This window comes from Aulonocara sp. 'chitande type north' Nkhata Bay, linkage group LG3 (genome assembly GCF_057382095.1).
Source record: "Aulonocara sp. 'chitande type north' Nkhata Bay isolate Kocher_YH1m ecotype deep benthic linkage group LG3, A_spYH_male_GT1.1, whole genome shotgun sequence".
Taxonomy (NCBI): domain Eukaryota; kingdom Metazoa; phylum Chordata; class Actinopteri; order Cichliformes; family Cichlidae; genus Aulonocara; species Aulonocara sp. 'chitande type north' Nkhata Bay.
In genome coordinates this window covers 30,052,389-30,076,685 of record NC_141346.1, presented here as the reverse complement: position 1 = coordinate 30,076,685, position 24,297 = coordinate 30,052,389, and the positions used below count along the sequence as shown (strand labels likewise).

Here is a 24,297-nt window from a genome sequence, read left to right as displayed (position 1 = left end):
AAAAGAAAAAAGAAGAAGCTCACGTGAATGTGGAGGCCACAGAAAAGGACCGTACCAAAGAGCACTGCTAAGACAAAGTGATTCGGGCCAGTAAAGCAGTTGCAGAGCAGCTGGCCAGGACTTTTTTTTCCCTCTGGAGAGTCTGCAAAATTGCTTTGTGTGATTTCAAAAGATTTTAACATTAGCTGTGTTACTCATTGACTGAAGAGAGTCATACTTCTCCATATAATAACTCTATTGACAGTCGACAGTACATTTTTAATTGATTATTGATAAATGTTAAACAGTTTTAAATGTTATGCAATGAGTGGGGAGTGGAGTGAGCTGAGCAAAGAAATGAAATCAGTAACTAAAAAAAGGTCAGTGCCAGAAACAGTACGAAGAAGAAAGAACTGACCAGTGGCTTCATAATATTCAATGAAAGTAAGGATGAAATAAACATCTGACTAACAATACATTCTGTAAATTGGGGAAACATGGTAGATGGAAATAAGACTTGTTTTCAATAAGAGACAATAGAACATGTTTTATTTTTCTGTTCCAGTTGGTGGCGGTAATGCTCCAGAAACCTCGGTCGCAAACCGCCAGCAAACAAGAAGAAGAAGAAGAAGAAGAAGTAGCAGCTCCCGGCGCGTTTAAACAGCAGAAGGTTCGCTTAAGGAATAAAGAGTATAACCAGAGTCATCATACGTGTTGTCTTCCAAGGGGAACTTTAGGTTTTATTTTCAAGCCGGCTATGGCAAAGATCGCGTGGCTGTGCTGAGCTTCCTTTCTGCTTCTCCTCTGGTCTCCGGCAGACCGCATTTCTGTTTCTGATGCGTGTTTGGAAAGATATACGCTCTCGTAGCTCACACAGCTTGTTCTTTCTGCAAGGTAGCCAGTAACATGCTGGGAGGTCAGATAGCCCACTGTCTCTACTAGTCCTACTCCAACTACAAAGCCCACGTGTCTCCTTCTCCGCTGGTGGATCTTTAGGTCGGGTTATTCTGAGAGGGGATCCAGAGTGAGTACATTATAACTACATTGGTTGCTTAACTCTATAACTGTTTACAGGGTTTCTCTCTCTTAGCTATTTTTTTTTCGTTTGTTCCTTGTGTTTAACGTCTCGGTTTGTCTGCCTGGAGCTTCCAGCAGTTCAGGACTTAAATGTTTAATCATTTGAGTTCAGCTATTTGTTTTACTTCTTTTGAAGGTGGTGTACTGAAAGTTACGATTATATGAGATGGATAAAATACAGCATAATCCACAATTAATAACAGAATCACCAATCAGTAATACGCCTTGATGCATGCTCAATTATCCAGGTAAGTAAACCCCCAAATTTGATTGTGTTCATCTGGACGTCTTCAGTGGGAGAAACGTTTCGTCAACTTGGATGAGTGACGAAACGTTTCTCCTGCTGAAAACGTCCAGAATAAACTTTCAGGGACCAACCAGTAATGTGTCTTTAAATTGGCACTGTTCTAGTGGCAGCCTGTTGTAGCAGCTCCATGTCTACGTAATGTTCTTTAGTTTCGTTTGCGGTTCTGTCTTTTTCATTTTCTTTCTGTTTAATCTTACTATTTTGTTTTAATTATTTTGCTTTCAATAATTTTGCTTTTTATTTATATATCTCTGTATTTGTCTTAATATTGATCCATCATAATCCATCATAAGGCTCATTTGTATGAGTGCTTGTTCTTTGTTGCATATTTGCTTCTATGACAACTCAGTTTCACTCTGCGATTAATAGAGTTTCTCTGAATCTGATTCTAATGTTGGTAGTGAATGTATGAGTAAGAATAATTCTATACAATATAGGGCTGCACGATTAATCGTTAGAAAATCGTGATCTCGATTCATACTTATGTGCGATCTCATTTCCAAATGACAACGATTTAAAAAAAAAAAAAAAAGACGACGACGACGCTTGTACCGCATTTTGATCCGGGACGTAATCTGCATGAAAACAAGCGCTCACTCTTCCGCTCAACAAATGACAAGGGCGGAGCCTTATACCACGTGATATAGAAGCAGGCTGCTAAAATTAGCAGGGAAAAACCAACGGAGAGCACGTCAGGGATGACGAGAAAGTGACAGGAGAAAATCCGTCCCGGTCAACCACCCAAACATCAATAACGGGAACCTTATACAGCGCTTCCCTATACCCGTCGAACTCCCGCAGGCACAAAGAAATTACGGAGGCTATCACTTATCACCTGACCAAATATATGGCTCCCATCAACACTGTGCAAAACGAGGGATTTAGGAAAATGATCAACGCCCTAGACAAACACTACACTGTGCCGTACCGCAACTATTTTTCTATTGTTGCACTACCTGCTCTATACACGCAGCGTCGAGCAACGGTGGAGATGGAATTTCAAGCAGTACAACATTTTGCGGTTTCAACTGTTACGAAGTTGATGTGCAGTTAATAAGTGCAATAAATATTTATACTGGAAAAGAAAATCGTGAGAGAATCGTGATCTCAATTCTAAGCCAAAAAATCGTGATTCTCATTTTATGCAAAATCGTGCAGCCCTAATACAATACAATGCTCTTAGGTAGTGCCGTACAATAAATCACTGAATAGAAAAATAAAGATCTGTTTGATGACACAGGCGACTGATGGGAGGAGGAGAGTCTGATGGAGGAGCAGCTCAGCCACTGCAGTGAGATCTGTTCTTCATAAAAGGTGACAAAAATAAAAATCACCACCTGCTGCTGTTATTATGATTATTGTTAGTAATAATAATATTTATCCTGCACACACTGGCATCTTGCCAGTTTATACCAAATGTGGGACAAATCATTGCTAAAGAAAAATAATGTAAAGCAACTAGTATTCCTTAATGTTTCTAATCTTTCTTTTGTCACCGAAATACTTCGAAAACATTGCTTCTGTTTAAAAAATATATATTTGTGGTACATACCCACACTGAATGGAAAAATGAATATCTATTTGATGTCACTTTGAGTCTAAAATATAAGACATAATATATTTTACAGTTATTCATTATTGTTTTCTTTGCCAAATAATTCCTTTTATCTCGCTTCATATATTTGACGTATATAGCTATAAAGTAGAAATTTGTAAAATAAATTAGTAAAAGTAAAAACCATTAAATGAGCGTGTGTGTCCAACTTTTGAGTGGAAGCGTACCCTACCGGTCAAAAGTGGTAGAACACCCTAATTTCTGAATTTTTTTCAATTGAAAATTATGTAGCTTAGTGTTTCATTGCACTCTGAAACGAAACCATAGTATAAATAATGAGTTGGAGTTAAACAAAGAAATCATGGAATCAATTTATAGGCCTGGCAGATAAAACAGCTGAACATACCTGTTTTATTCTTTATATTCTTCAAAAAGTTCTTTCCATATGTGCTGCACAAGTTCTGCGTGATGAACCAAAGATTTCAAATTTTGATTCATTATACCTTCCAGTCTTCCGTAGTTCAATGGCAGTGTTTCATGGCTCAGGGAAACCTCTTATACTGATTCTTCTTATTCTGATGTCTCAGCATTGGCTTTCTTGCTGCAACTCATCCTATCAAACCTGCAGCTTGAAGTCTTCTATTCACTGTTGCAACTGACACTTGATTACTATGACCACTATTTATGTGCTTGAAGCTTTTGTCCTGTGACTCAGCTGTTACACAACCTGTCAACTCTCAGAAACCTGTCCTGGTATTCAGTTGTGGCTTTGGGTCTGCCAGACCTCTTCCTGTCAGAGTTGTCCCAGTTTCTGAGGGCTTTTGAATGGTGAAGGAAAATGTATTCATTGACCCCTTGACTTTCTTTGCTATTTCTCTCTTCTAGAGTTAACTGCCTTGTTCCTCACCTTTTTTGTGGCAAAACATCACTTTCTGCAGTACAATAATGTTCAACTGATGCTCATAAGGATATCTTACCACAGTGTGTTCCAACACTGCTTTTATGCAGACAGAGCAGTTTGTAAGTAATTCAGAAAGGTTGGAACACTTGTAGGAGTTAGTCGCACCAGGTTTCAAGGCTTGATGATGGGTGGTTTGAAAAAATAAATTTCCCTGATTGAAATGTATTGTAGTTTGAATAACACAATAATGATTAAAGAGCAGGCAAACAGATTCCGCCAAAATATTTAAATATAACGCGCTGACCTGCCGTCTGGTGCTGAAAGTCGACATCTCACAGATTCTGAAACTACAGGTTGTATCACTGTCTGACTAAATTCACTGAACCAGAAGCAAAAGAGCATCAAAATTATGCTTCATGTTTGATAAATATTGTCATGAACTCCCTCTTGCATTTGCTGTCTTGCTTCCACCACTAATCACACTTGCTCTACAGCTCTCTCAGTGTAGTTCAAGACTAGTTTGCCATTATAAAAAAAAAATCAGTTTTTTGCATTATTTGCTTGCTTATCATGCATCAGTCTACCGATGTGTACAGTGTTGCTGCCCATTGTTTTTTTTTTTTGTTTTTTTTTAAAGTGCCATCTGACCAGAAAGCTTAATTTCTGCTCATTTCTACTGAAGAAATGTAAACTTTTACAAACGATGCCAAATTGTAAAATGCGTAGCCATTTCTCTAATAAAACCTCTTCAACATTGCTCTACTTTAGTTCAGCAGCATCAGGTAATGTTCATATGTCGATTCGTGGTTTTCTTCCTTTTTGGATTTACTGGAGAATATTTTCAGGGGGTTATCTGCTATAAAAGCCAGGACTTTTTTTTACAGAGACCTAAATATAGCACAGGGGTTAAAACATAGCACCAAAAAAAGAGATGACCAAAATATTGCACAGAACAAGGAAAGACTAAGATATTGCACATGGGATGGCAGCAACATAGTCAATGAACAGCAGCAAGAGAGTTATTGTATGGAAGAAGTCTGTTCACATTCTTAGTTTGCATTAAAAGTTCTGACAGCCCACGGGAAGAAGGTGGTTTTTAGTCTATTGGTTTTGCAACTGGTGGAGCACCTGATGGATCTTGACTATAAGATAACAGACCTCAAAATAACAATATATACAAATGGTAAATGAATTCAGTCCTAGCCACTTTGTCACACACTGCTAGAATAATAGGTTTTTTTTTTAATGGGGTTGCACACAAACGCAAAGCAGACGTTGATGCATTGCCAAATATGCTTCCAAACCAACTTCCTTCCAAGCCAGTGACTAGAAAATGATCACTAACTACTCCTGAAATGTTGGAGGTTTTAGCTCTTCATACAGTAAAGTTACAGGAGAAAAAATGTTCTTTGTTTGTTAAAATAATCCCGTCCGGTACCTCGTGAGAACAATAAATATATAATTTTCAGTTGTAACCCTCAAACTGAATGGTAATGTAATCCACTCATTTTTTGCTTCATCACAAAACTCAAACATTACTACTTCCACGTCTAATCGTTTGTAATGGAGGCAGAGCAAACTGGATCCGCAGTCCGTGCCTGATAGGTTTCTAGCTTAAACCTATTCGCTGGAACGTTCAAGAGAATATACTACACAGCAAAAGCAAGACACGAGTAGGCAAAGTTCTTTGTGTTACCTGCCTGGAGCCAAGTGTCGTTCCACCGACTTGACCTCCGTCAGACTCTCAGCCAGTTTCCCAATAGCACTCCTTTTATTGTGGTTGCATGAATATGCATAGGTTCATTAACATATGACGTTTCATATAGGTATACATGTGGACAAAGAATACCTTGTGTGTGGGGGGGGGTCAAGATGTGACCCCGTGAAGACTCCCCAAAGCTGGTGCCAGGAGTCTGGCGGTCCATCTAAACAAAAGGCTCTTATACTTAACCAGATACAGAGTAGGTGTCCTTCTATACCATAAATCAGTAAGAGCAGATATGACCTCTCTCCTGACCTTAAGTTGTATGTGCATGCCAGAGTGCTCTGGGAGGCACACAGAAAGATCAAACCTCTACCAACATGACATTGATTATGAGTAGATACTTCTAAGCATAAATGACAATCAACAATACAAATCTAACAGTGCCCAGTGAATGCTCACAATGCAGGGGGCACAAATTTAGTTGGTGATACCTACCTTGTCACAGGATCAGTGCTGTGCCAATTTGGTGCAATCATGGACAAACAGTATCCCACAGTTGTTTGTGTTTTTAAACCCATCTTGCACAGAGACAATTTTTGAAAAATGTATTGATAGCAGTGTTGAATATTCTTACACGGTGTAAAAAAAAAAAAAGAAGAAAAAAAACTATATTCTTTTTTTCTTTTTTCTTTTTTTTTTTTGTAGGTTTTGTTGTTCCATAACTGCGTGTCACTATTTTGATTCTTTGTCATCATAGGCAAAAGAAGGAAAAGCAAGCCAAAACCTCTGCACACCGATGACCTAAAAATAACCCACCCAAGGCCAACAAGTACAGATAAACCAGTTGTGATCCCTGTGGAAAAGACTTTTACCACTATGAAGCAAGCCAGAAGACACCAGCGCACCGATAGTGGGGACAGAAGCTTTAGATGTGATCGTTGTGGAAAGTCTTTTACTCATAATAGCAGCTTAAAAAGACATCAGCTCATCCATGCTGAAGTTAAACCCTTTAGCTGTGATCGGTGTGGAAAGTCTTTTTCTCAGCATCACAGTTTAAAAAAACATCAGCTCATCCACACTGGATTTAAACCATTCAGCTGTGAACAGTGTGGAAAGGCTTTCACTTCCAAAAGTAACTTAAAAGGACATCAGGTCATCCACACTGGAGTTAAACCATTCAGCTGCGACCAGTGTGGAAAGTCTTTCACTTCCAAAAGTAACTTAACAGCACATCAGCTCATCCACACTGGATTTAAACCATTCAGCTGTGAACAGTGTGGGAAGGCTTTTACTCAGGATGGAAGCTTAAAAAAACATCAGCTTATCCACTCTGGTGTTAAACCATTTAGCTGTAATCAGTGTGGAAAGGCTTTTACTCACAAAAGGAACTTTAAAGAACATCAGTTTATCCATGCTGGGGTTAAACCGTTCAGCTGTGATCAGTGTGGAAAGTCTTTTACTCGCAAAAGTCACTTAAAAGGACATCAGCTCCTCCATGCTGGAGTTAAACCTTTTAGGTGTGATCAGTGTGGAAACTGTTTTACTCACAAAAGTCACTTAAAAGAACATCAGCTTATCCATGCTGGAGTAAAACCTTTTAGGTGTGATCAGTGTGGAAACTGTTTTACTCACAAAAGTCACTTGAAACAACATCAGCTCATCCATGCTGGAATTAAACCATTCAGCTGCAATCAGTGTGGAAAGGCTTTTAATCGCAATAGTCACTTAAAACAACATCTGCTCATCCATGCTGGAGTTAAAGCATTCACCTGTGATCAGTGTGGAAAGTCTTTTACTCATAGAAGTCACTTAAAAGATCATCAGCTAATCCATGCTGGAGTTAAATCATTTGTCTGTGGCCAGTGTGGAAAATCTTTTACTCATATTAGTAATTTAAGAAAACATCAACTCATCCACACTGGAGTTAAAGCTTTTGTCTGTGGCCAGTGTGGAAAATCTTTTACTCATATTAGTAATTTAAGAAAACATCAACTCATCCACACTGGAGTCAAATAATTGTTTTGTGATCACTGTGGAGGCTTTTACTTATATAGACACATTTAAAAAGCACCAGATCATTCACACTGGAATTAAAGCATTTGTGGTCAGTGTGGAAAGTCTAGTTTAATTATCTAAAAAAATAAAGATATCAACCATCTTAAAATTAAAACACTGAAACGTGAATGGGGTGGAAAGTTTTATATCCATAACACAAACTTGTTCAACTGACAAAGTGTCCCTCTGTAACAAAACTGGCAGACCGTCGTGACAGTACTCTGACAGAGTTCTTTTGGACAGAGTGAGAAACACAGCTGATCTGAACAAATCTTCTGTATGCCTGGTCAAACTTAAAAACTTGATCAGGCCTGACAGAATTCAGCTTTAATCTCCTGTTCAATGCTACTGCGAGAAAGTCCGTTATATCAGTTAAGACCTTCTACATGCTCTCTGGTGAAAGCGAGTGTGGATAAACTTTGACAGCATTGAGCAAGTATTAGAAAGACTTAGGACTAGGTAAAATGAGCAAGTAAATGGAAAGAGATTCACAGATGTGATGTTTGCTTTGAGGGTTTGATGGAGACTGTCAGATCTTCACTATGTCTTTGTGGATCTGGTGGTGCAGGACATGAAAACAGAATGGTGAAATGTGTGGTAACAGATTGATTGAAGGTGGGGGTGGGATTACATCCAATTCTGAGCCCCTTCTTGCTTCCAGTTGTGATGGACAGGCTGACATGCAAGATAAGTTAACAGTCTCTTTGGATTATCATGTTTGCAGATGACATTGTTATCAATAACCCACTGATCAAAGACCACTGATCAAGGTTTTGGTCAGTGGTTGTTGGTCAATGGTAGGGCTGCACGATTAACACTTAGAGTCCCCCGAGAGCAGCAGTGCCCAGCCTTCTACCTTTCTACCTTTAAAACCCGCCTTCCAGCCAAATGGCTGGTAGGCTTTTAGCTAGGCTTTAGCTTCAGCCAAGTGGAAGCTAAATTGTCTAGTCATTCATATGTAAATTAGGTTGTTATCTGGGAATTCTGGAGGGGGTGGGGGAGCTGCTAAAAGCTGTGAACTTCCTTTTGTGTTCGTCTTGATGCATTCTCAATCATCCAGGGAAATAAATCTCCAAAAGTCACCAACTCGGAGTGTTTCAGTTTGCCATCTTAGGGAGAAATCAACACACATGGGTGTAGGTCCTTTGTTGCTGAGATTTATTGATAAAAACAGTACAAAAAACCAACCATTTGTACACATATTTACAAATAATAATAAAAAGTGAGTGAGTACATTTCAACATTTTCAGCAATCACTCACAATTCTGGCACCGAACCGAAAGGACTGTATCGAACGGTTCAATATCGATACGAATACCGTTGCACCCCTACAATATATATTTATGTGTGTGTGTGTGTGTATGTATGTATGTATGTATTGTGGAGCAGGGAAATTATTTTACTGCTATTGGTAAATAATCATCATTACCATTGCATTAATAATATAATCTGCAGCATTGATATTGCATTCAGAGGTTTAAACAGTGTGTGTGTTTTAGAAAGAATAAGTTGCAGGCTGACAGGAAGTTGCAGAGAGTTTGCAGAAGTGAAAGCAGAGTCTAAGTTATTCTGAGGAGCAGGTTAGACGAGGCTATTTGAATTACTAGGTTATTCAAATTGTCTGTTATACTTTTATATTCTTTTACTAAGCTTTTAGTAGAAGTTCTTGATTAAAACATTTATTCAACATAGTACATGTAGTTTCAGTTAGGCTATTACACATAAGGATGAGCCTCTGGTCTGGTAAAAGGTCAGAAGTGCAACGGGTGAATTGAGAGAGCATTTGAGGACGACACACACACACACACACACACACTCAGTTAGAGAGAATCATTTATAGGTGGAAGTTTAATCATGTTTTGCTTGGGGTTGCAAAAAGAGCAGTTTGTCGCAGAACTGCTGCTGAGGTGTCAAGATGACAAGCGAGCATCCGGCAGTGACAGGAAGTACCGGCCATGAAGATAAAAGACAACGTTCTTTTAAACCGTGTTAAAAGTCATTGTGGTTTTGATTTGATGTATGTATGTATTCTGTCTGTGACGTATGAAGGGGCGTCATTAATTCAAACCCTGATGCTATAAAAATCTGTGTATGCTTTGATTAAGTCGAAGATCAATTGCTGTCTGCAGTGATCTTCCCACGCGTGTATTAAAATCATCGTTTGACTTCACCCGGCCGGATCAGTGTGGTTATTCTTCGATCATCTCTTGTACCCTTCCTCAATTATGTGAACCTTAACAGTAGGGATGGGTATCGTTTAGGTTTTATCCGATACCGGTGCCAAATCGGTACTTTTGAAACGGTGCCGGTGCTCAAAGGGTGTTCAAACCGGTGCTTAAAGAATGGAGAACACAAAATTGGTCCAAAAACCTCTCATGTTCAGCACTTTGGCGCCATTGGGAAGACAAAACTCCCTTTTTAACAGGAAGAAACCTCCGGCAGAACCAGGCTCAGGGAGGGGCGGCCATCTGCTGTGATGCTGCTACCATTAAAGTATCTGAATTTTATTATTTATTATTATAACTTGTATTCTCCTTTTACTTTATCCCATATCCCAGTGTGTGAATGTGTGTGTGAATGGGTGGATGACTGGATATGTAAAGCGCTTTGGGGTCCTTAGGGACTAGTAAAGCGCTATATAAATACAGGCCATTTACCATAGTTTCCACTGAGCTTTGATCCATGGACTTTGAAGATTGCTTGTATTGGTAGGTCTTTAATTATTGAGAGCTTGTTGTCCTTCCATCTAGCGTGGAATTTTGATTCTCAGAAATAAACAAGAGGCTTGATTTGAGCCGCATAGGAAGGCTAAGGTTTGGTAAGGCTCAACATCCCTCTTCTTTAGGAAGTGGTAATGTTTTATATTTAATCCTAGCTCTCCTGCCTTGCCAAATAAATTTGGAAATGATTTTGTCAATTACTGAAAATTCTTTCTGGCTGATTTCCACTGGGTTGCCTGGAACAAATACAGATACCGCACAAGTATGTTCATTTCCACACAATCAATTCTGTGGCTCAGATTGAGAAAGAAAGTTGAAAGTAGTCCCGGATAATGCATTACTTTAAATGGTGAGAATCGTGAGGGATGGCTTCTATGAGGAAAGGCAGCCCAGAGACTTTACCAGCAGCACACATCGCTGTGTGCCTCAACTTTTGGTCATTTACTGTCAGAGATTTACAGTTAACAAACAGTCAGGTGAATAAACAACAATGAGACACTTGTGTAGGTTAACGTGCTGCACGGGTGAAAAGCTCAGAGCAAATCACACCGAACTGAAGTATTCGTTTATTTTTATAGGTTACATCGTCAATATGCAAATATAATCACATTTCCTGTCACGCAGGTCCTGATGTCTGTCTGCATGCAAGCTGTGTGTGTGTGTGTGTGTGTGTGTGTGTGTGTGTGTGTGTCACAGAGTATGTGTGTTGCAGGTCAATTTCTAAGAATAATATAATGCAAGTCAACTTCTGCGGATATGTATTTCTGTGCTGGTCTCTTGTCAGTGTCACAGGCTCAGCTTCCTGTTTTAACAGAAAACTGTGTCTGGTGAAATATGTATAACAAAACTTTTGAAGCATAAGCAAATAAAACAATAAAAACTCCCTGACATTTACCCAAGCTAGTCTGACATTTTTTTTTTTTTTTTTTTGGGGGGGGGGAGGGGATTAGAGATCTGATCTAGATTATTGTATGGGACACATCGTCAGTAGTGGACCTTGGATTCATCGGGTGTTTCGGCAACACGTTCTCACTCCCAACTTGTCAAATGTGTGACGCATGGTCAGGCTACCTCTGCTTCACTTATCGACGCACAGGTTACCCCCCTTGCATCGAGGATTGACGTGCAGGGTCCTCTCATTGAATACTATAGAGCTCCCTAAACGTAGATATTATTACGTGTTTTACCGTCTTTATGGTGCTAGCTTAAAGTTGCGGTGTAAACGTTAGCTTATATTGTAGTAAAGCTGTTGCTGTTTAAACGATGTTAGGACAGAAATATTAGCTTCTGTCATGACTGATGAAGTTACTAGTTAATAAAGTTTCCAGTAAAGTGATTAATCGCAGCCACAGATTTACAGCAAATTAAGACGCTGTCTTAATTCTCCAATAAGCCAGGGCCAAGCCAGCTCCGATCAGCAAGAACCCTGTTATCATGGTTCCGAATAGGTAGATATCTTCAGCGTCCTCGATCGACAGTCCCGCCAGGCACACGATCCTCCATTTCTGCCACCCATCCATCGTGTATCCGGCAGGGAAAGTCCCTGTAGGGCACTTGGGCTCTCCCGAGCCAGGACTTCTCATTGAGAAAAGGGTGTCAATAGCATTCAGAGATTTGATCAACTGGTCTAGTTGATCAAATCCATAATTCTCTTTTAGGTTTTAGAGAACGACTGTGAGAGACTGTTCCAGGTAAAGTAATACACACGAGACAGGACAAGGACACAAGAGGCTAAGCAGGGAAGATAAGGGGAAGGAGGAGAGGAGAAAAGTGCAACTGCCTTCACCGAGAGCCAAAGAGAGAACAGCAATATATTGGCCATATTATATTTACATTACCGCAGTGAGATGATTTTAGTCTCATGAACAGCATTAGCTAATTGTTATTACTAACTACTCTTGAAATGACTGTTCAGTACAGAAATGAAGCCCAACAATCATGTTTTACAGTCCTGTGGTCTCAGCCTCAGATACTCAGCTAATCAAAGTGATGTCATGACAAAAATGAATGACCAACAAAACATTTTTTCTCCTTCATTTCTGTCAAACAATGCTGTATGTAACGTTTCTCGCAGTTAGTATCATGGTTGCTAGGCAACCTGAAGAGGGCGACGAAGGCTAGACCGTCCCATTTCACAAGCCTCTCACTTCCGCACTGCTCGTACTTATAGTACGCACCGTACGTAGTATGCGTAGTGTGCGTACTTCAAGCGTGCAGACCCTGAATTGGGACAAAGCCATGGACTGGAGATACAAACAGCCACAACCACCTACACACACACAATGGACAACTGTACCCTCATACACACAATAATAACATGGACTGAACCACCATTCACAACCACTAGCATTTTATATAGCCTCTGTAGAAATTATCCACATATCTCACTTATCTTAACTGAAATACTGTATAATTCTGTGTAAATAATCATTCTGTACAATACGATAATTTTAATTCTACAACTGTTTATAACTTGCATAGTTCCCATTTCTGTATAGCTGTATATCTCATATTTCTGTATAGTTTTTTTTTATTTCATATGTCTGTATAGTTTTTCACATTTATAACATACCTTCATACCGTGTACATTATAACATACCATAATAGACCCATTTCTGTAATATATTTACATATCTATATTATTGCTAATATATATTTGTAATATATCGTTATCATGGCTAAAGCACTTCTGGATGGATGCAAGTGACAATAAAGCTGAATTCTACTCTATTCTATGCTATTCTATTCTGATGAGCGAATCATGAACAGACTCCCAACCAGTTGGTGGCGGTATTGCACCACATCGTTGTTTGCCAACGTTTGTTGCCAACCGTCGACAAACCACAAAGACGAAGAAGACGTAGTGCCCGTGCCCGCCCAGAGCACAAAGTAGGCTTTCAGAAGAAACAGTGTAACCACAGTCATCATACTTTTTATCCTCCACGGGGACTTTTAGTTTTTTTTCTTTGTTTGTATTTTTAATCCGTCTAAGGGAAATATAGTGTGACTGTACTGAGCTTCCTTACTGCTGCCCCTCTGGTCTCCGGCATATCACGTTTCTGTTTCTCATGCGTAATTGGAAAGATATACGTTTCGTAGCTCGGAAGCTTGGTCTCTCTGCAAGATAGCCATTAACATACAGGGAGGTGAGTGAGCCAGCTGTCTTTACTAGTCCTAGTTCAACTACAAAGCCGGCCTTCTCCGCTGGGGGATCTTTATTTCGGGTTATTCTGAGAGGGGATTGAGGGCCTTATTTTGTTTTAATCATTTGTGTTCTGCTAGTTGTTTTTCTTCATATGAAGATGTTGTACTGAGTATTGTGATTTCATGAGGTAGCTAAAAATACAACAGATTCCACAATAACAGAATCACCGACCCGTAATATGTCTTTTAAGATGGCGCAGGCTGTTGTAGCAGCTCCCTGTCTTCTTTCTTTTTGTTCTTACTATTTTTTTTAAATTATTTTGATACCTTTAGCTCAATATTTATCTTTTTATATAATATTTATCCATCATAACTCTGTTTCTACACTCAGTGAGTGCATGTTGTTTGTCGTATATTTCCTGCTATGACAACTTAGTTTTCCTCTGGGATTAATAAGGTTTTTCTGATTCTGATATTGGTGCTGAACCTACGAGGCAAAATAATGCTACACAATACAATGGTCTGCAGTAGTGCCCTACAATAATACAATAAATTTAACTGGATTAAATATAAAAATCTTTTTTCTGTCACAGGTGACTGGCAGCAGGCGAAGAGTCTGCAGGAGGAGCATCTCAGCACCTGTAGTCAGAAACATTGGTTCTTCATCGAAGGTGACAAAGAAAAATCGCCAACATTATTCTACAGACATTAATTGGTTGTTATTTTAATAATAATAACATCTAATTCTGTACACAGTGACATTTTGCTTGTTTATCCCAAATGAGAGACAAATCACTGCTGAAGAAAAATAATGTTCTCAACCTGCTTACATTAAATCAATGGATAGATGAAGTTAGCCGTTTTTAACCCTCCTGAAAATAAGCTTCTCAAGGATCAGTTTTTGGTCCTGGATTTTTTTTTTTAAACCTTTACACACTCTACATGTTGCTATCATAAAGTATCTGATGATATGTTCTAGTGTTGCACATGATACATTTTTCACAGCTGATACACAGTTGTGCTTTATTCCCTCTGATAATCTCTGATAGTGTATTTTGTTAATAGTATTACATCCTCTGCACACTTTGGCTGCTCTGAAAATGAAGGCAACAAACCAGAGAAGTTTGACTCCCTGGAAGAACTTATAAGTACACCTACACTGAAGACTAATTTAGGAGAACCCCTTTTGACCTGGACAAGAAAAAGCCCTCTATAAAGTTATGAAATCTTAGTAAATGAGGAAAACAGGAACAGCTCTGTAGCCAGGCTGACTAAGCCACCGGTCTAATGTTTGGACACACCTTCTCATAGGGCTGTGCGATATGACCAAAATCTCATATCCCGATATAAGACATCTATCCTGATAACAATATAAATCACAAAAATGTAACATTTTCTGTAAATTCTGTGAATCTCGGGCAGCTCGACTTGTATGAAGTGTTTCCAGCTGGGCGTCGTGTACCTGGAGTCGAGTGTTTTAACCGATGCATGAAACGATGCAGAAAGTAATATACTGTAGCCACTACAGTGACCATCAAAACGATGAAAAAATATTGCCGTAAACAGTTTATTTTGCGACACCACGAAACAAACGATAGCGTAAAATGAAACAATAGATGTTTTCATATCGTCATCCGATACATATTGTTATGTCGAACAGCCCTACTTACTTTACTACCTTCTCATAATTTTTCTATTTTATAATGGCTTTTTACATTTTAGCTACTAATTTAAAGGATCAATCTCCAAATGAACACTCATGGAATTAAGAGACAAAAAACTGTTAAATAACTCAAAACATATTCATATTTTAGATTCTTTAAAAAAATTCAGATTCTTTAAAATAGTCAGTTGTCTTGATTACTACTTTTCTCACTGTGTGTGTGTGTGTAGATATATGTATGTATATGTACTAGAGCTGGGCGATAGAACGATAACGATATGTATTGCGAAATAACTTTTTCTCGATAGAAAAGTTAAACTATCCGGTTGTTCAGTGATGACGCGACGAATCCTACTTCCGGGTCTAAAGTAGTCTGCGTTTAATATGGCTTTTGTGTTGTTAACATGTTTAATGTTATGTATTTTCTTCTATTTGATCTCAAAAAGCTCCTAAAACAGTCAGTGATCACTGTTGACCTCCCTCGGCTTTTATTACCGCTAATCATTTATTTAAGCTCAGTTTTTAAAACCTTAGGATGTAACTACAGCCCAGCCCATGCAGCAGTATATATGAATGACTAACCTCGTATTGTGGATGGATTATCTCAGTTGTTCTCCTGGCTGAAGTTTGGTCCTTTTACAGCATCCTGCCATGCGATTACATTTGTTCCTGACCACCGAGAACACTCACGGTAACTTTTATCGAGTGGAAAAAAAGTTAGCTTGTTTATATTATGCTAACATAGCTGTGTCGCTAGCGGTCACGTAGCACATCATTATATACCAGCTAGCCCAACTTCAGTAACCCTACAAACGTCACTGCTGTTTAGTTTTCTGTCTTCATTTATGCTGGAAGTGATAACAGAGCTGTACGTTTTAATTTGTTTCCAAAACCCCGCAGTCAGGACATGCTATATTGTATTTAGATAGAAGCTAGCGAGCTAACTCCCTGCTAACTTCTAACTCCGTTAAATGTCATAAATTCCGTTTTCATGGATGCCTGGATGTTAAACTCAATTGTTACACCTGGTAGAGCAGATCGCTGATCATTTTATTAAAGATGAAAGACTTTAGACAGTTTTTCAACTCTCAGTAATGCCATAGTGATCGTTTGATATATGGACCTGCAGGGGAGTTTAGACCCAGACACGGCTAGTGACATCAGACTGAACAACCGGATTGTGATAGGCCTCATCTCTCTTGTCCTCTTTAAAAAAAAAAAAAAAAAAAAAAAAAAGAACAGCCAATCCAAATTAAGTAGCGCAGAGCCGAACCAATCACAGCCGCAGCGTCACGTGACTTGTTACGTACAGCAGCGGTCCCCAACCCCTCGGACCGGTACCGGTCCGTGAGTCGTTTGGTACCCTGTCGCGAGAGTTGAGGCTCAGGTGTGAAATGTATAGTTTTCAGGGTTTTTATCGGTTTTCAGCGTTATTTTGTTATCGTTTTTATCGTTTACTCGGTTTTCCTTGGTCTTTTCACGCGTGTTATGAATAAATTTTCTGTTTTTCGGTACTGGTACTAGTTTTATTTTGTTGTATTTATCTGCGACACCTTAAAGGCCGGTCTATGAAAATATTGTCGGGCATAAACCGGTCCATGGCGCAAAAAAGGTTGGGGACCGCTGACGTACAGCACAAGTGCCAAGCTGCACATGTGTATTTGTTTGGGAAGCAGCCAGTGGCCGTGCCGCCTGGGTAATGGAGGAAATTAGTGTGCGGACTAGAGAAAATCAACCGAGAGCGTGACCAAAGGTTACCGAAGAGAAAACAGATGATGGTTCCAATGTCGGAGAGATTGTCGAACGGAAGAGCCGCAGAAGTTCCGTAGTGTGAAGGTATTTCGGCTATTTCAAGTCTGACAAAAAACAGAGTAGCGTGCACTGTAAATTGTGCCGAAAGCAAGTCTGGAAATACAATAAACCGGTGTATGCTCAATCTCTGACTGAAAGCGCTAATTCGTCATTCGGCTTTTGTCAAACTAAAGTAACTGTTAAAACTGTTTGAAAAGGTAAGCTATACAACAAGGAGAGATTGAGAATTTCTTTTTAGTTCTCAGTTTATTTGATATTGACAGAAGTTAGTCAATTTTGTCTGTTCTTCTGTAAAACAAACTAAGATTTATTTTTAGAATTAATATTTTGTTTCTAAGTGGAATTGACAATTTAGTAGTGTGTTTTGTTTGTCCTATTTTGAAACTTAAACGCTTTAGCGGCTGCCTTTTGTGTAGTTTGCAATATTTGCCTTTATTTATCTGAAAAAGTCTCATGTTCCTTAAGTACATCTACCCTGTTGAACTTATTATGGGAAATAAATATTTGAATCAAAACAAGCTGCTGATTATTTCACAATTTACTTGTGAGCAACGGCACATTTAAATCTTACAAATATAGTTATTTGGCTTATATTGTGATAGATATCGTTATCGCCGGAAATGAAAAAAAAAAAATATTGTGATATGAAAAAATCTATCGCCCAGCTCTAATATGTACACTTTATAGGTTTTATTATTCCATTAGTGCATTTCACTGTTTTAGTTCTTTGTCATCTTTGTCATAGGCAAAAGAAGGGGAAGCGTGCTGAAACCTCTCCAAATTTTTGACCAACCAATGCCAGCAAGTAAAGATGAACGAGTTGTAATCCCTGTGGACAAGACTTTCATCACTATGAAGAAGGCCAGAAGACGCCAGCGCATTGACAGTGGAGACAGAAGCTTCATGTGTGATCAGTGTGGAAAGGCTTTTACTCGTAATAGCAGCTTAAAACAACATAAGCTCATCCACACTGGCATTAAACCATTCAGCTGTGATCAATGTGGAAGACATTTCAATCACAATGGCAGCTTAAAACAACATCAACTCATCCACACTGGAGTTAAACCATTCACCTGTGATCAATGTGGAAGGTGTTTCAATCAAAAAGGCAGCTTAAAACAACATCAGCTCATCCACACTAGAGTTAAACCATTCAGCTGTGATCAGTGTGGAAAGTGTTTCAATTATGTTAGCAGCTTAAAAAAGCATCGCCTTGTCCACACTGGATTAAAAGCATTTAGTTGTGATCAGTGTGGAAAGTGTTTCAATCACAATGGCAGCTTAAAAAGACATCAGGTCGTTCACACTGGCATTAAACCATTTAGCTGTGATCAGTGTGGACAGGCTTTCATACATAATAGCAAGTTAAAAAAACACCAGCTTATCCACACTGGATTAAAACCATTCAGCTGTGATCAGTGTGGAAAGACTTTCACTGAGAATGGCAACTTAAAAAGACATCAGCTCGCTCACACTGGAGTAAAACCATTCAGCTGTGATCAGTGTGGAAAGACTTTCACTCAGAGTGGCAGCTTAAAAAAACATCAGCTCATCCACACTGGATTAAAAGCAATTAGCTACAATCAGTGTGGAAAGCCTTTTTCTCTGAGTAATGGCTTAAAAGAACATCACCTCATCCATGCTGCAAATAAACCATTTGTCTGTGCTCAGTGTGGAAAGTGTTTCACTGAGAATGGCAACTTAAAAAAACATCAGCTTGTCCACACTGGCATTAAACCATTCAGCTGCGATCAGTGTGGAAGGACTTTCACTCAGAATAGCACCTTAAAAAAACATCAACTTATCCACACTGGATTAAAAGCATTTAGCTGTGATCAGTGTGGAAAGTCTTTTACTGAAAATGGCAACTTAAAAAAACATCAGCTCATCCACACTGGATTAAAATCGTTTAGCTGTGATCAGTGTGGAAAGTCTTTTTCTCAGAGTAACGGCTTAAAAGAACATCAGCTCATCCATACTACAGATAAACCATTCACCTGTGATCTGTGTGGAAAGTCTTTTACTTATAGTAAAAGCTTAAAAGATCATCTTCTCATCCACACTGGCATTAAATCATTTGTCTGTGGTCAGTGTGGAAAAGCTTTTACTCAGAGTACAACTTTAAAAAAACATTTACTCATCCACACTGGAATTAAACCATTTATCTGTGGTCAGTGTGGAAAAGCTTTTACTCAGAGTACAACTTTAAAAAAACATTTACTCCTCCACACTGGGGTTAAACCATTCACCTGTGATCAGTGTGGAAAGTCTTTTAGCTGCATGAGTTCCTTGAAAGAACATCAGGCCATCCACACTGGCATTAAACCATTTGTCTGTTGTCAGTGTGGAAAGGGTTTTGGTTGCATGGATGCATTCAAAAATCATCAACTAATCCACACTGGAGTTAATTAATTTTTATTGGTCAGTGCTGAAATGCAGCCAATTCTATGTAAACATTTTAAAAAATCAGATTGTTCACACTGCAATTATAGCGTGTATTTAATTGTGGTAATTATGAAATTTGTGGAAACTTTCATTTATAACAAATGTTACTGAGGCATCAGCAAATCCACAACATATGTCGTGCTATGACAAAACTGGCAGACCAATGTGACATTACTCTGACAAAGTTCTTTTGGACATATTAAGTTTGAAGAGGCTCTACCGATTGCAGACTTCTATACCTGTCATTGTACTGGGTCTTTGATCCAGTGTTTTGTGCTTTTTGACATTAGCATTCCATTTGATTGAATATTGTAATATTTAATGTTTATTTATATTTATATTCTTTTAATTGTTTTTCTGCTTGATGTAATATTTGTAATTTCTAGTCTTTAGGTTCCGTTATCATGCCTCCCCTCTTTTTCACATTCTGTGTTTTGTCAGCAGTGGCAATCCTAGCCTGCTTGGTTCCCTGGGCGAACACCCACTCTGCCCCACACCCACAGATAAAATATATGTATGTTAAGGATTGTACATGCATATAAAGCATATTTTACTGTAAAAACTGTTGTTGGAACCATACTGAATTTAGTCAGATAAACACACACGCACATACATACACACATGTGTGTATGTATATTTATATGTGTGTGTGTATGTATATTTATATGTATGTGTGTGTGTGTATGTATATGTGTGTATATATATATATATATATATATATATATATATATATATATGTATGTATATGTATTGTGGGATTATAATATTATTTTATGCCATGTTAGATCCCTAATTAAAGATTGTGAATTATTATGTAGTTTTAGTTTGCATTATTCTCCTGAATTAGGTGATAACTATTGCATTTGTTAAACTGATTTGCATTATATTAGACTGCTGATTTATTGTGAATGAATGATATTGTTTTATGATGCATTATACTGCTGAGTTATAAGAAATACTGTTCGCAGAAAGTCATCGCCTTATTTGTCTGATTAGAAGAGAACAGAACATACTGGAATTTTCTGCCCCATCTCAGCAGGAGCAGATAAACAGAGAGCCAAGGTCGTAGCTTATGCGCTGTGTGAGAGAAAGCATGTGAATGTTTAGGCTTTGATGATAAGGTGGGGGCCACTAGAGGCTATAAGAGTTTGATCAATGCTCCACCATTTTGAGATAAGATGCTGTCTGCGTACGGTGTCCATCTCCCACGCGTGTGATCATTAAAATCATCGTTTGACTCAACCCGGCCGGACCAGTGTTGTTATTGTGGTTTTTCCTCTTGTATCCATCCCCAATATTTGAACTCGTAACAGCTTGGGGGCTCGTCCTGTGGTATTGGGGTGGAAGTTGGAGGTTTGGACGGTCCGAGGTTGTCCAACGGACAGGCACAAGCCAGTGGTCTGACGTGAGTGGGCATAAGCCGGCTTATACAAAGGTAAGGCACTACCTGTTGAATCTATTTCCAAAGTGTGCCAAATTGGACATGATATTATTAAAGTCTACTCACTGAAATTACTGGTGGATGTCTGTTTTGATGAAAAATCTCATGAGTTAAAGCAGTTAGAGTCTGCTAAGAAGAAGGTAAAGCAGTTAGAGTCTGCTAAGAAAAGTTTAAATACTGGGTTAGAGTCCCAAGAAATTGAGTTAGAGTCTCAAGTAGTTTGGTAGGGAATTGGTCATTTTGTTGGTTAGAGTCCAAATTGGTTATAAGAGTGGACCTGAGTGGTCATTTTGTGAGTTAGAGTCTCCATTGACCTCTAGGTTGCACTTGCCTCAGTCAGACTCTTGTTTTGGGGTGCTGACTGTTGTTTCAAAGTGTTATAAATTATTATAGGACGGCAGTTAGAGTCTGCTAAGATGCGCATAGCCCGGAGGTTACGCTCCCTCCTGGCCATGGACGCGCGACCTTGACCTGTCGGCAAACAGGGTTAGTTCAGTTTGGCTTGACTGTGGAGCTTGGGGCACTCCGGAATAAGCTAGGAGTTAGAGTCTGTAATGGTATCTGCGCTCTTTTGGACACTGTTAAATTGAGTTAGGGACTTTAGAGATTAGGCCAGATACAGTTAGAGTCTGATACTGGTTAATTGATTACAAAAAAGTTGGACTTTCTTCGGTTGGACCCGTTAACTTAAATTTGTCAAAATTGTGTAGGCGCTAAAGCTGTCAGGCCTTACAGTGATTGTAAATATAAGACGTCTGTGTAATATAAAGTAATAGAGCTGTGTGTGAGACGAGGCCGTGTGTGACGACAGCGCGCTGCAGCGCTGCGAGCTATTTTTAGACGGTGTGTGAACATGCAAATGAGGTGGCTGCTGTGAAGCGCACAGAGGACTTTTGCTTCCTGTTTAGCGTGTTTTTGAGTTTTATAATTATGATTTGCAAGCAATGATACATGCCTGTAAATAAGACGCTGATTTTGCTGATTATAATATTACAAATAAAGTTTTGAATGAGGGTGAATGTTTGATGCTTGGCTGGGTTTTGATATAGAAGAGACAAATCGTGCATGATTTAGACCGGCACTTCAGTCGGCAGAGTAAGATTGTGTGATAAATACAGCTGTGATTTGTTTCAGTTTTGTGGTGTGAAATATGTTGGGTTTTAAAACTGATGTAGAGAAAGGAGAAATAAAGGGAGAGTGAAGAATTATTGAGAAGTAGAGAGAGGAGTGTGTTGGGAGACTGGCATGTAGTCTGCACTGTAAAGGTGGGCGTGTTGCCTGCTGGTCTATTTAACAGTGATGAAAATGATATTAAATAAATCTCTTAGTGTGTTAATACAGGTGGCTACGGGCCTGGACCAACTGCCCCCCACAAGCACAGCGGCCGAAGCAAAATTATAGTAATGGAAACCACACTCAGCAAGAATCAGCAGCTGTGGAAAAGACAGCAGCTAGCAGAGAATTAGAGGAGAAAATAAGAGAAGTTTTTAACACATAAAATTGGGGCCAACAGACTTGTGGAGGTTGGGAAGGCGTCCGGAGCATCACAACAAAAGGTGAAACAAAAACACACACAAGCAGAGAAATGTGAGAGAAAGGCACGTGTTAGAGAAATGCCTTGTTTGAGAAAAAAAGTTTAATCAACCCACCTACAAACGCACACACATGCAATGAAGAAACAGCTTACATTCATGAACATGTGAAGATTTTCCAGCAAGGTTAAAGCAGCGAAACTTAACATAAACCTGTTGTTAAATGATAAAGTTTATCCACTACTAACAAATAAACTCTCTGGGTTGCAGGACAACAACTTAACTTCAAAAAAAAAGACACTGGTCTGACCAACCAGTGAAGACACGACAAATTTAGTGGTTAAAAGAATCAAATTGTGACATGTTTTCTGCTGATTGATTAATACAAGTGATTACTAAATCAAAGAAAATTCCATTTTTGGGGTTTTAAACATGATCTTAAGAATTTTAACATGTACCTGTGTTGTCCTGTCAACTTGGTGGGTTATGAGTTGATTATATGGTGAGAAAAAACAAAAAAAGGGGGAGAGAAGGCTGACACAGGGCCTGATCCCGTTGTTTCTCCCCTCTCTGAATAACACAGCCAAAACAACATAATTTTCCTGTTCGTCCGTTTTTGTTTTGTTTTTTCTCTTTATGCTTGATTACAGGCTGCTTTGTCGGCCCGGAAAGCCGAGGCTGACCTGGACTCCTGCTCTCCCCTCTACCATCTTTGCTCTCTCCTCTACCATCTTTGATGTGACCCTGACCAAATGCTACAGCAGCTGGACCCACAACAACAACCTGAAAACGTCAACACTGCTGCAGGAAAACGATCTCATGCAGCGGAGACAGAGAGCGTTAACTCCAAGGCCCATTTCACTACACGGGGGAGATTTCCAGACAGCTTCAGCTGACAGAGCTGTGACGAGACGCCCATTAAACCCAGATGAAAAGTGAGGCCGAGCAAAAGAATGCTGACCTTAACAACTCTGCATTAAAACTGTGCAGAACAGTGACGGACCAACACAGATGATCGGGCAGCAAAAAGGGCGTGCCAGAGACAGGAGGAGTAACTGAGGTCAGGAGGCACCTCAGAATGGACAAAACCACAAGAAGAAAATAAGCTGAAGGCACAGGTGTCGAGGCTCGGCCAGGAGTTGACCTCTGAGAAGAGCCGAACAGCAGAGCTGCAGAAGGCCGTGGAGCAAAGCAAGGGAAACATCAATGGACTTCAATCTGACGTGTACGGAAAAGACTCTGAGGTTTCTGCCCTCAGTATGAGCTCAAGGCATCAGAGCAGAAACTGAGCATGGCTCAGGAGGAGCTGGCTGATAATCGAACCCATCAGTCAGGCTTGGAGTCCCAGACACAGGACTTGAAATCAGGCCGGAGCTTGCTGGAGCAGGAGGTTGCCAAACCTGACGAAAAAGCTCCAACAGCAGGAGCAAGCCTTGAAGGAGCTACAGAAGCAAAAGGGTCAAGTTAAGGAGGAGCGGAACAAGGAGAAGATGCAGGACACTGGAGAAAAGGACTGCCTCAATTGGGGCCAGAACCAGTATGGACAGAACTTTGAGCAGCAGCACCAATGGATGCAAACAGACTGAAATGGAGGAGGGCACGCTTCAGGCCGTGGTTTATCCAGAACACCAGAACAGGAAAGTGATGAACACAAATACACACAGACTCAGAATGAACACATATGCACTCGTTGATTGAGTGAGAAATGATCCACACACACACACACACATTGCACACGCTTGTGCAATGAAGAGTGATACACACACACGCTGATGCAATGAAGAATGCTTTACTAACAAATGCTGCACACAAACATCCAAATACAGAATCTGTTACAACAACAAGAAGCCATTGATTGTTTATTGGTTAAATGCATTTCATGTCACCCAGAGGGCATTTGTGTAGATTTAGGGGACAAGGTCTAAGGCAGTTTGGTTATGAAAACAATGTCTGTGCGTGAT

The 24,297-nt window shown here is 39.5% G+C and overlaps 3 protein-coding genes across 3 annotated transcripts in view; all 3 read left to right on the top strand.

Annotated features, from left to right (window-relative positions):
• The first annotated feature begins 602 nt into the window (after window positions 1-602).
• LOC147335084 (uncharacterized) lies at window positions 603-8,193 on the top strand. Its single transcript, XM_086275944.1, has 3 exons — window positions 603-1,003; window positions 2,604-2,677; window positions 6,282-8,193. Exon 3 carries the CDS (start codon window positions 6,401-6,403, stop codon window positions 7,538-7,540), a length of 1,140 nt encoding a protein of 379 aa, XP_086132070.1. The 5' UTR covers window positions 603-1,003; window positions 2,604-2,677; window positions 6,282-6,400; the 3' UTR covers window positions 7,541-8,193.
• A 5,197-nt stretch (window positions 8,194-13,390) lies between these two features.
• LOC147335083 (uncharacterized) lies at window positions 13,391-20,611 on the top strand. Its single transcript, XM_086275874.1, has 3 exons — window positions 13,391-13,445; window positions 14,037-14,114; window positions 17,664-20,611. The coding sequence occupies exon 3, from the start codon at window positions 17,714-17,716 to the stop codon at window positions 19,328-19,330; it is 1,617 nt and encodes a 538-aa protein (XP_086132000.1). The 5' UTR covers window positions 13,391-13,445; window positions 14,037-14,114; window positions 17,664-17,713; the 3' UTR covers window positions 19,331-20,611.
• Window positions 14,043-24,297, top strand: part of LOC147335082 (uncharacterized) — a 34,503-nt gene continuing 24,248 nt past the window's right edge. Inside the window, exon 1 of the mRNA XM_086275894.1 lies at window positions 14,043-14,114. The gene's annotated coding sequence lies outside the window, so the exon portion shown is untranslated. The remainder of the gene's footprint in view (window positions 14,115-24,297) is intronic.